The 18,517-nt window shown below is 41.6% G+C and overlaps 1 protein-coding gene across 2 annotated transcripts; it reads left to right on the top strand.

Annotated features, from left to right (window-relative positions):
• The first annotated feature begins 485 nt into the window (after nucleotides 1-485).
• LOC149873351 (sulfotransferase 6B1-like) lies at nucleotides 486-12,965 on the top strand. Of its 2 annotated transcripts, none has more exons than XM_090031487.1 (7): nucleotides 486-687; nucleotides 2,684-2,826; nucleotides 4,850-4,939; nucleotides 5,175-5,328; nucleotides 6,197-6,291; nucleotides 9,807-9,963; nucleotides 12,032-12,965. In XM_090031487.1, the coding sequence occupies exons 1-7, from the start codon at nucleotides 486-488 to the stop codon at nucleotides 12,160-12,162; spliced, it is 972 nt and encodes a 323-aa protein (XP_089887613.1). In that variant the 3' UTR covers nucleotides 12,163-12,965. The 2 variants fall into 2 exon arrangements, with proteins under 2 accessions (XP_089887613.1, XP_089887614.1); XM_090031488.1 differs by having other exon boundaries at nucleotides 5,175-5,301.
• Nucleotides 12,966-18,517: the final 5,552 nt, after the last annotated feature.

Consider the following 18,517-nt stretch of genomic DNA (forward strand, 5'->3'; position numbering starts at 1 on the left):
TGAAGCCACACTGCAGCCTTTCATCTTGGATTCTTAGTCTCAGTTTTGAAAAGATATTTTTAAATGAAATGTTTAAATTATAGTAATAGTTTATTTTTCTTTTAATTTTATTTCAAAATGGAAATTTTGGCTTTTTTAAAGATTAAAAAAAAGAATTTTGGCATTTGTGTGCCATAGAAATTCCAGCTTTCAGTGAACTGTGGCTGGAAGTGGCAGGGGAGTGTGTGCATCCACCTTCGTCCAAATTGCTTCAGGTCATAACTCTGTGTCACTGCCAGAGGTGGTACAGCAGGAGAGGAAATCATGTGATTCAGAAAGAATTTGAAGAGCTGGCAACAATGCTACAACTACAGCTTATTATAACATTCCTCATAAGTAGGAGGAGTCATCTAATGTTGATCACCTGTCCTACCAAGGTACAAATCTCTTAAAAGGCAATTTTTGCCTCTGCCTGGAAAGAATCTCACAGCTAGAGAAAGGCGAAAATGTCTTCCAATAGAAAAGCATTAACTGAGAAGTTGGACAGGATCATGGCTCTTGCCTATAACATGCCACCAGAGGAGAATGTGTTTTCTTACAACGGGGTATTGTACCCTGTTGTATTGTGCAGCCCAGAGACTTTTGAAGCGCTTGAGTCTTTTGAAGCCAGGGGTGATGATGTGTTATTAGCAGGATATCCAAAAAGTGGTAAATATCTTCTTTTTCTTTTGCCTTTGCTTCAAGTGAAAATACAGTGTTATGTAACATTATAAAGCAGCGTTAAAGCACCAAATAATTCATTTTGATTGATGCTAGGAAGCAGAACTTCCAATGGGATTCTCTGAACACCACAAGGGTGAGGTTCGTATCTACTCTCATATTCACTACAAAAGAATTAACATAAAGCTGAGAATATAAATGAATCCAAAATAACGTATTCTTTCCAAAGCGGTAATAACTTAACTTTCTTACTTTTTTGCATGTGATGTTTGGTACTGCTTAGCTGCATCTACATGAGATGCTGCCCGCACAGTTATTATTGCACAGTCTTTTAGTACTTATATAAACAAGAAGTAGAAACATGGAAATATGACTATGAAGAAGTATAAGAGTCAGGAAGGCTAAAGTGCAATTGGAGTTCCAGCAGCAAGGGACATGGAGGGTAACAAGAAGGGTTTCTACAAGTATGTTAGCAACAAAAGGAGGATTGGGTAAAGTGTGCATCCCTTACTGAATGTGGGAGGAAACCTAGTGACAGAGGATGTAAAAAAAGCTCAAGTACTCCATGCCTTTTTTACCTCGGTCTTCATGGGCAAGCTCAGCTTCCAGACCACTGAACCTGGCAGAACAGTTTAGGGAGGAGGTGAGCAGCCAACAATGGCAGAAATACAGGTTAGGGAATATTTAGAAAAGCTGGACTTGTACAAGTCCATGGGACCAGATGGGAAGCACCCCAGGATGCTGAGGGAGTTGGCTGATGTGATTGCAGAGCCACTGGTGATCATCTTTGAAAACTCACAGTGATCAGAAGAGGTGCTGGATGATAGAAAAAGGACAAATATAGTGCTTATCTTTAAGATAGGGAAGAAAGAGGATCCAGTGGAGGGTAGAACTAAAAAATGAGGTTTCTACATTTATGCCCTCCCAAATACATCATGGAAATTAAAGTCTTCCATTAAGCACCAGGTTAGCTGTTGGAAAAAAAGCCTTGTTCACTTTCTCCCCTTGTTTTGGTGGTATGTAGCAAGCAGCACAGAATAAAGAACCTGAATCCTGACACCAATTACTGGGATATTCCATTATGATCTTCCTCTCAGATTTTGTTTTCATTTATTTAAAAAAAAGAAGACAGACCAACCAGGGAATTTAAAATTACTCAGCCTAACTTCAAAACCTGCAAAGATACTAGAATAATTGTTTAGTGATTAATCCCTATTCACCTAAAGGATAATACAGTGAAAAAATAACCCAACTGGATGTGTCAAGGACAAACCATGTCACACTAATGTAATTCCTTTCTTTGACAGGTAAGAACCCTAGAGAAAAAGGGCAAAACAATGGATGTAATATGCAACAATTTAAATAAGGCTTTTGACATTGTTGCTTAGGACATTCTCTTGAACTAGCTAAAGAAGTATGGTGTAAATGAAATTCCCATGAGGTGATGGTGATATATAGCTGCTTAAAAACTATACTAGAAATCATAATCAATGGTTTCCTGTCAAACTGATTGTCTAATATAAGGCCTAAGGTTTAGAGTACTGGTGTGAGACAGGTTTTTTCCCCTAGCTCTGTTATTAATTAGGCTGCCATATAACACTCCATGACTCCATTCATTTCAGTGTCTCAGTAGCCTTACCTGCAAAATGGGTTTTATGATACTGACCCCCCTTTTGCAAAGCACTTCCAGATCAAAATGCTGAGTATACTTTTTATTTACATAGAGGTTTTTTCTATTTGTTTAATTTTTTTCAGTAAGGATTGACATCATACTCTCTGGACAATAATTACCAAGATCATTTTCCTTTTATTTTTGAGCAGTTCTGCACGTACTGTTCCTTCAGTCTTTCCATAACTCCTTATTTTCAAGGATACATGTATTATTAAATTTGTTAACTTTTTCTTTTTCCTCAAGTGGCTATTCAATATTTGTGGTAAGAAGTATTCAGTTTCTTCAGTTTTAATCATTTAGAATTTGTTTCAGGTAGTAATTGGATTCTCCAAATCTTGAATGACTTGGTTACAGCAGATCTAAAGAAAAATAAAGAAGCACTGGAAGAAAGAGTGAAATATGAAGAAAAAGGAGACTATGCATTTTTTGAATTTGGAGATCCAGGAAAATTTGAGGTTGATATAAAATAATTAAAATTCTAAATTTTCCAATCGATATCCCTAACAGTTAGAATATAGAAAGTGGTGCATGCTCCATTGCCAGGAAGTGATTTGGGATAAGTATAATGAATCCTTTTTAGCTAGAATAGATGGACCATACTGAGATTGAATATTAGTGGAAACAAATATTTATAAATGATCAATGAAAAGTTCTATGTAAGGTATAAATCAATTTCAAATACATAGATACTCACAAGTTCAAAAACATGACTTTGTATATGGCATAGATAGGTACTTCGCAAGCAGTATATTCTATTTATACTGAAATAGTTTTCCCTCCCAGAATAACAGAGTTCCTGGTGGAGGGAGGTGTGATAGAGCCTGGAGAGATGTTGAGAGAACAGAAGGTGGTGGTACTTTATGCCACCAGTGTCAAGGGAGACTGGTACAAATGTGTGAGGACTCCAGTTGCCTTAAAGCAGGGGCATTGTACTCCATTGGTCCCACAGGCTGGATCCAGCCCCATTTCTGGCAGCAGAGGGGGAAGTTGCAATGGTGTTATTTCCACAGGTTATTGTGCTGTGGGGATTAACACGCCCATTACTCACCTCTCCACCACCAACTTGCATCCCTAGTGATGCTCCATATGTTGGAATTGGGCAGTGAACCCCACTCCTGAATTCCCTGCCTTTCCAGGAGCCCTGTGGGCTGGATGATCTGACCCCACAGGCTATGTCTTCAACATGCCTGCATTAATGTATTGCTGAATATAAAGAAAATAATCTTGTTTTGACATCTCTGCATTAATGTATTGCTGAATTTAAAGAAAATAATCTTGTATTGTTCTGAAAAGTCTTATTGCTATAATACAAGGGCAGAATAGAAAACTTAGAAATCAAGTGATTAATTACACAGGAAGAAACTTTAATACCAGTTGAAATGTAGTTGAATCTTTGACTGCTTAATAGCTAGAAGCTCTCAATGACTTCAGGGGGGCAGATTTCCACTTACAAAATCCACCACCAGCACCACAGTATCACTGCCAATAATCTGTGTAGAGGGAACAAGGATGGAATAGTAGCACCCTGGAATAGTAGAGATGTCTCCAACAGTTCAGAGGTGAGGCACGGGGTTTGTCTACACAGACAAATGGCCTGGAATAGTTACTGTGATATAGCTACTCCACACTAACTCCCCACATAAATGCTTGTTCTTCTCTGAATGTCTATCAAGGATCAACTAAGATCATGATCAGACCTAGGGCACAAAGCAGCACTAGAGCTGCTCTGTGCTTTAGCTTATTACCTGTGATAGCACAATGACGTGTGTGGATTAATATAGTCTGGTTCTCAGCAGGTAATGGGGTGCCTCTAGTATACAGGCTAGTTCAGGTATTCTTACATTACCATGTAGACATACAGTTAGTGGGAAAAAAGTGTCCCAGTAGGGTCAGTGCACTGTAAATACATGTTCTAGTTTATTTTGCAATAACTTCTTTCTGTAAGGAAAGTCATATTGGTAGGAATGTGGAGAAAATTAATTAAGCCTCTGTGGGCATGTCTGCATGACACACTTATTGCAGAATTGACTAATTAGCTCCACAGTAAAACTGCAGTGTCTACACATGCAGTGCTATTAGGACAGGGTAAACTAGTTAACTGTGCTGTAGGACAGTAATGCCTGACACAAGTACTGTCCTATGGCAGAGTTATTTACTCTGTTTCAACACATGTGTAGACGCTAATGGGGCTGGCTGATTCATGAGGATGCTTCAGTACAAGGCTAGCTGGCAGGGAAGGGCTTTACTGCTATAGCTCAACATGCTGCGGTCCAAGGTGCACATGCAGCTCCAGTGTGAATTGTGCCAGAGTTTATTTAGCTGCATTAATTGCACATGTAGATGCTTCCTGTATGTTGTGTGTTTATTACATGCATAGAATTCTTCTGCTTTGATTCCTAACTAAAATTCACTCCACAATGTTTTAAAACATAAAGTTTCATTAAGTGTACTAATTTCCATTTTCTCTTGTCATTGCAGAGGATAAAGAAGTTACCTTTTAGAAGAGTTTTGGCAACCCATCTTCTTCCTGGTTGTCTACCAACATCTGTTTTCAAGAATAATGCCAAGGTTCATGTGCATTTTAAAATATTACAGTCAGTATTAGAGGTGCTTGAAAGTAAGAGTTTATTTTACACATGTACCAATTCTTTGAGTGTGCCAGTTAGTTATGCACAGACTTAATTTTTTACAGTTTTGTTATTTGAAATGTTTCAGTGAATGTTGTTCATGGATACTTTTCAGCCTATGGGCAGCTTGAAAACTATTTGCTAACTTTTAGAAAAATTGTTTTTTGTCCTTCTAGGTATTGATGCCGACTAGAAATCCAAAGGATGTGGCTGTATCTTATTTTCACTTTAGCAATGGAATGCCTCTGCTTCCTTCTTTTAAAACCTGGGATGAGTTCTTCAGTGCTTTTATGTGTGGAGAAGGTACCATACACTTCTTTTACTTCTTCTGTTAAAATAAGGATGAAATGTTCAAGTGTTTGAATGCACCCCCTTTCAAAATCCTAGATCCTCCCTTGCTAGTGCCCCCCTCTAAGTCAGCACCCAGGGCTGGTGTCCCACTCACTCCATCCTAGTAACACTACTGCATTTGAAGGCTTTTCTTTCCACTCATCCACACTGGTAGCAAAGGTGTTGATTCTACATACAATGAGCTGGATTGTCCTATTCATCACACATCAAGAAGAAATGAGGGACGCTGAAGAAAGGACAAGTAGTAACTCTTACAAACACACACACACAAACACACACACACACACACACACAATCCCCTTGAACCATTAGATCAGGATTATGCCCAGCAGCTTTTTTCTGGTTGGCTGGTGCTGCCTGTGATTGGGCCATATTCTCTTGCGTGGGTAGGGAGATTCAGGATGGGGAAGACTCATACCCATTGCCACTGAAATTTCCGTGACAGTTGCTCTGATGCCCAGTGGGCGAGAGACATGTTTATCAGCTTTGAAGTGTGGAATAGCAACTCTTCTGTCCCTAAATTCTAAGAGGCATTGTGTCTGCCACAGCTGCAGGCGTATACTTATAATGCATCTCACCTGCCTATGGCCTAGGTTTAAAACTACAGAGCCTACAACAGCATTCACTAAATGCCTATTACTTATGAATGGACTGAACTAAAGCTTCCATAATGTGTAAAAAAGAACTGATTTTAATCATTCCACTGTGCCATGGAAAGAAAACGTGCTACCATGTGTCAGCTCTGGTTTATTCAAGCAGACATTGTCCTTTTTTCCCATTGTCCTTTGTTCATATATTACCACATTCAAAAGCACAAAATGATAATTTAAACCTTTGCTCCTTCCAGTGGTCTGGGGCTCCTATTTTGACTACATGATTGAATGGAACAAACATATCAACAATAAAAATATTATGTGTACAACTTATGAAGAATTAAAAGAGGTGAGGTTAACTATGTAAAGGGTGCTTTACTTTACATTTCAGATTACATTTATTACTGAAATATTCAGACCATATATTTGTCCCTTTTGAATTAACATTAAGATGCCAAAGATATATAAAGCAGAAGAAAAGAAATTTAGAAAAGCTAAGGGAAGGTTTTCAAAGGTACAGGTATTCTCACTGAAAGTCCAAGGAGCAGAGGCTTAGCTGTCATTTGTGCCTTGGAAAAATCTCACCTTAGATCTAATATCATTGTCTGAGTAAGACTCCTTTTGAAGTTGATTAGTTCATTCCTGTGTGAAAGTGCATTGAGCAGATTAGACAGTTTTCCTAAAATGGCTTCTGTAGCTAAGTGATTCTCAGCTAGGGTACTACAGCACCCTGAAGTGCCTTGAGAGCCCTTCAAGGGTGCTATGTAGTGTTAGCATCAAGATTCACAAGATAAGCCCAGAGTTTTCAAATAGGAATCCACAATGTTAAAAACATTCTGACCAGTTGTGATTTTTCTGAGTTCTTTGCAACAGAAGAATTGCTCTATTATTTTTCTGTAATAAAAAACAGTGACAATTTAACAGCTGACATTTGCTGAGGGGTTCCTTGAGTCTTTCGAGGGGATCCTCAAGTCTAAAAAGGTTGAGAACCACTGTTCTAGCTCAACACAAGGCTAGTTATGTGTGAAGAAACATTGGTTGAAATGCTATGGCCTGTGTTATGCAAGGAGTAAGACAAGATGATTGAATAGTCCCTCCTCACTTGTATGAATTTCTGCTGAGTAAATATACATAAAACAATTAATACTAGGAATAGATTGACTCTGAGATGTATTTTCTCACACTATAAATTCTGGTTCATCATCAGTTAGGCATCATTTTACCTATGCAAATAATCTCAGTTGAATGGGGATTGCCCACATGCATAAATTTCCTTGTGAAGGAGGAGTGCTAGGTCCCCTAGCTAGTATCTAGTTCCAAACTCCCATCCCTTGCCTGAGGGTGGATACTCCTTCTACAGCCCTGAAGGGGAGGGCAGAGATTTACCCAGAAATCACTTCAAAACCTTTATCAAGTACAGAGCTTTTTATCAGCGAACTGCCCTACTGTGCACCAGTCCCTAACCTAGGTATCTCCTGTTCTCTGATTCTCACATGCATTGCAGTGCAGGCAGAAGGTGACCATGTGTGGAGACTACTATCTGTACTTGTTCCATAATTATGAGCTCAGGTTCAACCTGCTGTGTCCTTGCAACAGTAGCAGTTGTGACAAGTGCTGTCTTGCAGCCTCCTCTTCAATCACTGCAACAAGTGGGAATTGGATTTCCTGCCAAATCACTAGTCGAGCAGTGCTGGTACGCTGAGGAGACCAGATTGTCCTGTTTGGGCAATGTCATTGTTAGCCTCAGGTCAAGCAAAAGGCAGGGCATAGCAGCACCTTAGAGACTAAATAGTTCAGAGAGGCATGAGCTTTTGTAAGCAAAGAGTTTCTTTGCCAGACATTGTGGCTTTGTGTGCTTAGCATTTCTGAAAAAATCAGGCCAGCAAAATTCCCTAAACTCAGTTGGCCCGTGTTTAAAATGGGATATTAGCGTGTTCCAGATTCACAAATCACTCCGGTAGCATAACAAGGGGTGACTAAGGGAGTATAAGCCCTAGGTGCTGATTGAGGGGGTGCACTAGCATGGAGGCAAAGGGGTGCTGGAATTGATGCAGCTACAGACTCTTGCTGTGTGGAGTCAGGGAAAGAGTCAGGAAGTGATAGCGGAGGCATAGCATTCAGCAGCACCTGCAGCGGTGTGGGGAGGGGGACAGGCAAGAGGCTGACGGACACCTTTCCCTGTAGCTATTGGGACCCTTGAGCTGCACTGGTCCCATCCCCCTTCTCCTTGTTCCTCTCTGCAATGGAGCCTACAGCTACTGGGACTATAAATCATTCTAAGTACAGATGTTCAAAAAGCCCCTAGCAGAAGTACTCTATCATATTTTACTTAAAGTACTTATAGTACAAAGTGCTATAAGTTAGAGCAGGAATGAACCAAAAAGACATTCACCATTTGTGGGGTGGGCCGCTGTCACACACCTCTCAGGAGGCTGCCAGAGCGGTCCCCCTCCTGAACCCCACCCTCCCACCACCTGCCGACTGTCAGCAGTGGGGATGAAAGGTGGCAGGGGAGCAGAACCTCCCACACTGCAGTGGCCCCCCACAGCTCGCTGGCTGGAGTCTCAGGTGGGAGTTGAGTCAGGTCCATGTGTCCAGGGGGTTCCTCCTTCCCACCCCTCACCCCAGCCTCTTGGCAGCTGCAGCCAGGAGTTGCAGCCCTGCTTTTCACTATGCCAGGAACTGGGGTTGGTGGAAGGAGGGAGCCCCGCCACTTCACAGACCTGGTTCACTCCCCCTCCAAGACCCTCACAGCAGAGGTCCTTTTCCTCCTGGCCGCAGTTCCTGGCAGAGTGAAAAGCCTGGTTTGGCATCCCCACACTGCAGCTCCTGGGTGCAGCTGTCAAGAGGCTGGGGTAGGGCAAGGGAGGGAGGAAGGGAGCCCTTCTGCTATGCAGATCTGGGCCACCCCCTCCCTTCCTCATGACCTCATCCAACAAGCTGTGGGGGGGCCCTCATGGTGGGGGCTCTTTTCTCCCACCCCCTCTCTTGAGCCTCCTTACAATGGGAGCCAGAAGTTGCAGCACAGGGCTGTTCAGCCCCGCTTTTCTCCATACTGGAAACTGGAGCCAAGGGGTGGGAAATGGAGCCTCTCTGCTGCATGGACCCAGCCCAGCCCCTGCCAAGATCCAAACCTGCAAGCATGGGGTGGGGGGAATCAACCTGGCAGAGAGGCTTCATTTTCCCACCCTCCCACCCGGTTGTGCAGGGAGGAGACAGAGCCTTTTCTCTCCTCTCTGTGACAGCCCAGGGGCAGGGCTGGGCTGGTGCTTGCCTGGAGCACCAGTCAAGGCTATCAAGCCACCCAGCAAGGGGTCCCTGTGATAGCAGCAGAACACGACCTACACTGAAGTACGATGGATGTGGTACAGATGTTCAAAAAAACACCCTAACTTAAAGCTCTTTAGTCTAATACTGTATCCATCAAGGGTTCTCTTAGACTAGGATCCACCATTCATAAAACACTTTCAATGTTGTGAATATTTATTCTTTTATAGATTTAAAGTGCTTTCTGTATGCTTAATGTGCATTAAGTGTAATGTCTCTACCTAGTCTCTGTCTCCAGCCCCTTGGTCCTGAACACCAGCCAGAAGGAGGAAGGTAGAACTCATAGCTGCTGAAGGTAGAAACACTACCAGATACGTCTCTGGTTTGGCCCCCACTGCCCTCCTTCTCCATCTCTGCCCAGGGCACTGACAAAGCTTGCTACATCTCTGACTCACTCTGAAATCCTCAGATGCAAAACTTTATATACTGTATTCTTGTGGCAAAAGTTCTGTCTCCATTGTTGTCTTGGTACATGGAACACAATACCTTCTCTGTTTTATGTGAACAATTTGAAATATGGTACCCCCCTCTTTTCAGAATTTGATTTTAGGAGTGAAAAAAATCACTGAATTCTTTGAGTTCTCCTTGACAGAGGAAGAACTACAGGCAGTTGTAGACAGGAGCAGCTTCCAGGCTATGAAAGAGAACTCCCATAGAACCCATGGTACCTTTGGAAATATTCTCTTCCGTAAAGGTAAATTACCAAAAAAGGAACTAGGAGTCCTCTACTGGTAGATCATTTCAAGCTTCCCATTGCAGGAAGTGTAGTAGAATTTATTGGATGTAAATATATTTCACTGATGCTCTGTTTAAAACATGTATATCACAGCATTTTATCAGTGTGTAAATCACAACATTTCTTTAGTTCATTCCTCACTTCAGAGTGGCACCTCCCACAAAGTTCCCCAAAGCTGGACAGTCTTCAGTTTGGTAAAGAGTCATTTATTACATTTTTATTCATATATCTTTTCCAACAAATACTGAATTCAGTTTTTGTACCTTACATGCAGCCGTTCTCTTTCATATACAAGCAATAGGGCTGATACAGTTTTCTCAGAAAATGCTGTTTTTTGAGGATTATTTCAAAATATCTCAGTTTAATGTACTGTCACCAAAATCAACCAGAATTCAGATAGATTCCTACCTATATTCCTGGTACATGGGCCCAGGCCCACAGACCCTGGAAGTATAAGATCTTGCTTTTAGCCAGGCCTGCTGAGGGGGTTCCGGGAGCTGGATGCTCTGGGAACTGTCTGCTGCTCAGTGTAATTGAAATGTTGGTGAATTTTAGTTGTTGTAACTTGGGAAACTGACAACTGTGCATGGATCTAGGATTATGAAAAGTGGGGTGCAGATGTTGCGGTGTATCATCACATATAACACAACACAAATTTTAAAAGAAACTAGAAGCTTCACTAATAAGCTAAAGATCTTACGCTATATTATTCAGTTTAAGACTGAAGCAAAAACAAACAAACAAAAACAAAAAAATCAACAAAGCCCCCCAAACCCTAAGCTTTATTGGAATGTGCATTAATTTTCTATATCATAGATTATATATAAAAACACAAGATACCAGTCAAAATTATCAAAAGATGTTGTTTCATTAATCTTGAAGTCATTATAGTTAAATGTATATTTCTTTCTCAGATCCATAAAACAAAATCAAACTTTCTTGAGCATCTTGGCAGTGCCTCCAATGCTTCATTGAAAGTTTTTTCCATACCTGAGCTAATGTTTACCTGAGTAACATTTCCACATGTGGGTTAATGTTTCTAGCTAGAGTTAAAAACTTTCTTCAGCGGTGTGAAATGGGAGCTACATTACTAAGGGAAGCTAGTAGATAACTGAATTGCAGAAGTGAGGATAGCTAGACTAATAGGACCATTAAAGAGCTTTTAAAAGGAAAAAGAACACAGGAAAAGATCTGGCGGGGGGTGGGCGGGCATGTAGTGGTGCTGTTGCATCCTTTCCCCTTCTTTGATCCCTGGTCCACCTAAAGTTTAAAAACAACTGTCTGGCAGTGGCAGCTGCATTTCTATTCAGGCAGCTTTGAGGGAGTCACTTGACTTCATGGATCATCATAATCTATCTGATTCCTTCTAAACTCTTCAGTCCACAGATGTTAACAACCCTTTTCTAATGGTTTGGATGTCCCACTAATTAAGCTATCCTTTCTTTCATAATTCTGATTGCTATTAGATGCTCCTGGTAATATAGCTCCTTTTCACAGCCCTGTAGACTGTTTTTGACTCTAGCTAAAAACATAACCTCATGCGTGGAGAAAACTTTCAGTGGAGTATTGGCTTTGTTTAATTTTATGAATCTGAAAGAGAGATATATATTTAATTCTAATGATTGCAGGACTAGTGAAACAACTTTTCATTACTTTTTTCTCTGTTACACTTCTTTATACATTATATATAATGCAGAAAATTAATGCACAATCCATGGAATTATATTTGTTTTTGCTTGGATCTTAAACTGAACAATATAGCCCCAGGCTTCTAGTATATTAGTAAAGCTTCAAGTTTCATTTTAACTGGAGAAAAATATATGTTGTTTTGTATGTGATGATGCACCATATCATTTGCACCCCTCTTTTCAAAATCCTAGATCTGTCCATGCAGCCTACTGGCCACCAATTGGATGTCCCTGGTATAGTTTAGGCACATCATGGCTGAAATTGTTAAAATAGAACAGCTGCAAATCATGAGGCAGTGATACATCCAGTGTAATGAAATAACTCTATTTGCTTGAAGGTGCTATTGGTGACTGGAAGACCCTTTTTACTGAAACTCAAAATCAAGAGATGGAGAGAAAATTTGAAGAGTGTTTAGCAGAAACAAAACTGGGAGTCAAGATAAAGTACAAGGAGTACTGCAAAGCATGAAGATTAAAGCATAATTTCTGACAGAAGTTTTCCACAGGATGAGCTGATTCTGCAGAAATCAAGACAAATTATGTAGTACTTGATTCCAACTTCACTACTTGAAGGTTTTAAGAATCTAATTTTCTTTTGAGAGAATTTTTTACCAGCCTTGAATTTTATGATGATTTAGTTTAATTTTTTCTCTTTAAACAATGACATTTTAATGGTCACTTTCAGTACCACAAAGCTGCTAAAGTGCATGATCTGGGGATAAAAACAACTTGTATCACCTTGCACCATAGATTTTTAGTGACACTGCTCATACATAATAAAGAGTGGGCAACATTTGCTAAAGAAATGCCTTTCACATGGCTACATCAGTAGTAAATAATTTTTATGGCCACAGGCCGGATTGACCCAGTTTGGTCAGAGGTGTGCCTGCAGGTGGATGGGAAGGTACTAGGGGACTCAGCCACTGCTGCCCCTTTTCCCTGTGACTGGCAGGGGAAACATGGGCAGCTACCACTTTTCTCTGCTCCACTATGGAGAACATGTCCACCACCGCCGCTTTTCCTCTCTGCCCACTACTGCTTCTTCTCCTCATGCCTGCTGCTGCTGCTTCCCTCACTATCAGCATAGGGAAAGTGACCACTGCCAGCACAGGAAAGGTGCCCGCCACTGCTACTTTTCCTTGCACCTGCTGCCACTGTTTTTCTCTGTGCCAGGATAGTGAAAGTGAGTGCTGTTGAAGACCTCGCTGCTCAATGTCACTATAGCCCCATACCCACAGAACAAATCAATAGGCTCTATTGGCCAGATTTGGCCTGCACACCATAGGTTGCCAATCCCTGGCAACATAATTTTGGAAGACAATGTCCAAAAGGGTTGCAACACTACACTCTCACAGCTGTCATTCAGGAATGGCAACAACCAAGCTACTGAAATAAAAAAAAATCCTTTTGCATGGTAAGAATTTGAGTCAGTGTCATTTTACTTTCAGCTGAACTGTGAACCTAGAGTCCATCCTCTGTAAAGGGCAGCATATAACTGTGCCAAGGATAGCACTAAGGTGACTCAGAGTCCTGCTTCATCCTTTCTCCAGAAAGGGAAGTTATCCCTGCTAGCTCTTTTACTTTCTTATTCTGAGTCAGCTTCAAAGTGTTGGCTGGTGTCTTCTGAAGACAGTACAAAGGGTTGAGCCCACAGCGTACTCCTGCCCACCTGCATGTGAGGGAAGGGCAATAGTAGGCCAGTGGCTGTTTTTTCCTATACACCACCTCTGGTAATGCCAGAAACTTATGAAGAGATGTGAAGGGACTCCTCATATCCCCTTACTTCCATGTACGGCTTGCAATGAACCAGAGTTTACACTGTTTGTACAGTGCTCAGCCCAGTAAGGCTTGGACTAGGTCACAGTCTCTTGACACTACTATAGGAGTAATACTGAGTAAGAAAAGCAAGTATTTCCTTATAATGAAAAGGGTATATTTTCTCTGTCTTTCTTCTTATTTAAATATGACAGGATGATGTTTGTTCTGTCTTTCTAAAATAAATTTGCCTTTGGCCACAGATAAGGTGAATGTCTGTGGAAGTCATGAGTGATTGAAAAGTTGAAATAAGAACACAAACACAAACACAATGTTATCTGTAATTCTAGCCAGCTATCTGATTTTTTTCCTCTTCTTATTCAGTATTAGTCCTATAGAAGTGTCAGGAGACTGTGACTTAGTCCAAGCCCTTCTGGGCTGGGTGCTGTACAAACAGTGTAAATCCTGGTGTAACATAAAGCCATATACACAAAGCCCAATATATACACATCTAGGTGAGGCACAACATCTGATTTAGGTCTTAGTCCCAGCTAAGAAAACAGAACATTGAACTGAAATCCGAAGCATAATACCCTATATTTCGTAAGTTAAGGAGCTTAATGTAGAAATGTAACCATCATTGCATAATGTTTACATGGCTGGGTTCAAGGTACACTTTTGTTCAAATATTTCATGTCAGCTGCAAGAAAAGTGCACAGTATTTTTTCTCCTAACTACAATTATCAGGCAGGGACAAGGTCAAGCTCTTATTTCATGGTGTTTGGTGGCTGTGGCCTGTATCTGCTGATACATATGACTACTTTCGTATCTAATAGGAGAATTCTTTGTCTAAAGGCAGCAGTCTAGTCCTTCCTGGAAACATAAGGGGCTATTTGCAGCATTTATTAACCCAGAAGGATTTTATTCCTAGGCATGCAATGTGACAAGAGGGAGAGCAAGACCACTTCTGTCTCTGGCCATCAATAGATGAGTGCCTAAGTCACTTTCCTGGGAGGCCTGAGAACACGGGTCCCAAGCTCCACATCCTCAGAGGGGCTTTGATGCTGGGTCTTTGACTGCCTATCATCACAGTTTGCTAACCATCATACCAAAGGCAACACAGTAGCAAGACCTTTCTCTTTTTTAAAGGCAGACACTAACTTAGTCATTGGAAAAAGTAGCTGTGGGGCAGTGTAGGGGGAAGCTTCTGCCTCAGTGGGAGTAATGGCACCCACTTTTTCAGACTATGGGCCACTTCATTGAGACATACACCCTGGGCTACTTGCTTTCCCTCGGCCCTGTATATCACCCACATACCTCTCTTTGCTGGCTGCTGAGGGGGCCAGCTTCAAAAGTAATGTCAGAGAAGGGGCCGGATAATTGCTGATCTCTGGTGTGGAGATTAGACTGTGGTGCTGGGAAGTCAGAGACACAGAGATTCAAGTTCCCTTTGAGAACTACATTTTCAGGCATTTAAGGCTGTGACCCATCCACAAGGAGAGAACATATGTGTCATGGTTATACATGAGGCCCATGTGGAGCCTACTGAACATGCCCAATCTGCACATGTACCTAGTCATCTATGCATACAAGGTCAGATGTCCAGGAATAGAATTACTGCCTGCATGTGAGTTTCAAAAATGCAATGTAGATGACCAAAAATGACCACTTAGGTGACTAGAAAGGAACAGAACATCACTATAAACGTACCTTTGTACTTCTGTATGCAGGACAGAAACAGTTGCAGTCAAGAAAACTTGGCAAAAATATTCCAATATATTTTTGTAGAAGCTTGCCCTTGGATTTGCCCACTTATTTTTCTGATTTTTTATAAATGTCACCCTGGGCACATTTCTGATTATTGGAGTTCTTTGCCAGAAAAAAAGTCTATGTCATCCTTTAGGTGTTTGTGGATTCATTAAATGCCTGGGATTCCCTTGTAGGGATTTTCATTAAAAATTTCTATGGATTTTTACAATGTGAGATCATATGTTTTATACTACATTTCTCCTCTTTAGAGTCCAGACCAGCTTGTCATGGAGGGAGATATTTACCAGCACTAAAATCAAACTGCCAAATTTCCTGCAAGTATAAAACAGGCAGCTCCCTTGAAGTCAATTGAAGTCCTTCCTCTGCAGGATGAGAGATATAACACTTAGGGAGGGTGTGTACAAAAGGGCTCTGTGCACATTTTACAGTGCTGTAATTTAGAGCATTTTTATAGCACTATAGTTACTGCACTGTTAAACATGACAGCGTACATCTACACAAGATGCTTTACTGTGCATTGGACTAACTTAAGCTCCCTCCAGAGGTGGTGCAATTGCCTACGCTGGAAATCTTCAAGAGGAACTGGATGGTCACCGAGTTGTCTTTCCTGCTTGGTACAGGGGGCTGGACTCGATGATCTTCTGAGGTCCCTTCCGGCCTTACACACTATGAATCTAATCTAATGTGCAGCAAAGAGTCACTGTCTACATGTGTGCAGGATTTACTGTGCAGTAAATTAGGCCAATTTGTGATTTATTAATACCAAGAAATACAGATACTAGGTTAACTAACATTTTTTCCCCAGTCAGCCTAGGCAGAAAAGGGCCACATGGGGCAGGGTGAGGAGTGGTCTGCAGCTCTAGTGCAGAGATTGGCATCACAGCCTGGCTTGGTGGGGCTGGCTTAGGCCAATGCCCTGTGGCCGAGTGACAGCAGCGCTGTGAACTCTTCCCTCACTTTGCTTGCTGAGGGGGTGGGGGAGCTTTCTGTTCCCACAGCACTGGGCCAGGGACAGAGAGTTTCCCTGTCCCCTCAGCCCGGCTGTTGCCTGTGCAGTGCATGGCCCAGTTGGCTCCCACTCCCCACCTGTGCCTGGGGCAATCCAGGAGCTGAGCAGTGCCAGGACCAGGGAGAACTGCTGGGGTTGGGGCAAGGAGAGGGGCAATGGTTAGCAGTGCCAGGACTGGGGACAGAGAGCTCCCCCATTCTCTCAGCAAGCAAAGCAAAGGGAGAGCTCAGGGTGCTGCTGCTTCTTGTCCACAGGGCTTCATCCCAAGCCTTATTTTAATGTGCAGTAACCTTAAGGTACATTAATTGCATGTGTAGACATGCCCACAGAAGAGCAGTGTTTGGTGGGAGGAGCCTCTGAGTCTCCCTGCACTGTCCAGCTTGGAGGCAGGAGGCACTGTACAGAGAAGTGGCTCTGGGCAGGTTCCAGCATACAGAAGTTATTTAAAACACTGTAGGTTGCTGAAGTTCTGTAGAATATGGCACTTCAAATTTAATATCTCATTTAACCAGGGTTAATTTAAAACTCTGCAGCCATATTTAAAGTACTGTAAAACCATGAATTTCTGTTAAGACATGGCAATAAAACACTTTAAATGGCAAAAAAGCAACTTCTGTACATGACACCCTTTACTGAGCAGCAGATTAATTTGCTGTACAGTAAATCATCACCATCTACATGTACATGTGGTAATTAGGGTGCAGTAAACTAATTTATTGCACTGCTGGATAGTCCTGTCAGATACAAGTGGTATCTGGCAGTGCAGTAAATTATTGTGCTTAAATGCACGTGTAGATGCTGCTGTTGGGATTATTTTTAATTAAGATGGCATATATTCAGTTGCATTAATTGTATGTGTACGCCCATGGTGTACTTCTGTTCCCTTTTGTGCACCTAAACAACAGTTGTCCTGCTTTGTGTGTGGCTTTTTTGGCACTTGCACACAGTTTGGGATCCTGTTACCCATGCATCATGGATATACATATACAGGCATACCTCAGAGTTATTGCAGGTTCGGTTCCAGACCACTGCACTAAAGCGAATATCGCAATAACGTGAGTCACACAAATGTTTTGGTTTCCCAGTGCATATAAAAGTTATGTTTACACTATGCTGTAGTCTATTAAGTGTGCAATAGCATTATGTCTAAAAAAACAATGTTCATACCTTAATTAAAAAATACTTTATTGCTAAAAAATGTGAAGTGAGCAAATGCTGTTGGAAAAATGGCGCCGATAGACTTGCTAGATGCAGGGTTGCCACAAACCTTCAATTTGTAAAAAACGAAATATCTGTGAAGCGCAATAAAGCGAAGCGCAATAAAATGAGGTATGCCTGTACTATGTGCTGGCCAGGCAGGTACATGGCTCCTTACGTACACCTACTTACTCATGTAAATTGTTCCAGGTTTTTACCCACATTCTCCATGATTTTACTTTCTGGAGGTTTCTCCTCCCTGAACAGATCCCATTCTAAAGATTTCTTAATGATGATGTTTATGGTAGTTCCTGCATTGCTCCTCTGTTCTAGGGCAGTGAATCTCAACCAGGGTCCCACACCACTCTCAGGTGCCTTGAGATCCTTTCAAGGGTGCCCTGAGTTGCCACATAATTTTAACATTATTAAATTTGCAAGCATGATTCACAAGAGCCATCCAGAGATTTCAAATAGGAATCTATATTGTTAAAAGCATTCTGACCTGTTGTGATCTTTGAGCTCTTTGCAACAGCGGAATTGCTCTATGATTTTTCTGTAGTCAAAAATGAGTTAAAAAAAAGAGCTGGCATTTTCCCAAGGGGTGTTTCAGCTCGACCTACCTTGAGACTAAAACATTTGAGAACCATTGTGCTAGGGTCTCAATAGACATACATTGAAACCTGCCCCTGTTCCAAAGAGCTTGTTTAAGACAAGATGAAAGGGGTGGGAGGAAAAACAAAGGCGAGGTATGGAATGAGGAGCGGGGAGGGAGTAAGGGTGCTGAGAGTATATAGTAAATAATAGCCTCTTGTTTAAAACAGGTTAGCCATAAGTGCACTGTTGTCAGTGTCTGTCAAGCCTTGACTTGCTGTTCCTATTGCACACTTTTGGGATCTGGATCCTTTGTCTTGCACTTTATCTTGAGAGGGATCAAGAATCCAATGGCCTGTTTCCCTGTGATCTCTTATATTCCCTCATAGCTTAAACATACCCTGTCCCAGAACTCCAGCCAAGTGTGCAATCTGGGCTACAGATTCATGTCATAGCATGTCATAGATACAAGCAAGCAGAAAGATCTTGCACATGATTATAA

The sequence above is a fragment of the Crocodylus siamensis genome, chromosome 1, assembly GCF_052110815.1.
Source record: "Crocodylus siamensis isolate JL-2025a chromosome 1, ASM5211081v1, whole genome shotgun sequence".
NCBI classification, from domain to species: Eukaryota; Metazoa; Chordata; order Crocodylia; family Crocodylidae; genus Crocodylus; species Crocodylus siamensis.

Coding starts and splice junctions, on each gene's coding strand:
- LOC149873351 (XM_090031487.1), top strand. CDS start 486: ATGTCTTCCAATAGAAAAGCATTAACTGAGAAGTTGGACAGGATCATG. Junction 688..2,683: donor AGCAGGATATCCAAAAAGTG/GTAAATATCTTC, acceptor AATTTGTTTCAG/GTAGTAATTGGATTCTCCAA. Junction 6,292..9,806: donor CTTATGAAGAATTAAAAGAG/GTGAGGTTAACT, acceptor CCCTCTTTTCAG/AATTTGATTTTAGGAGTGAA.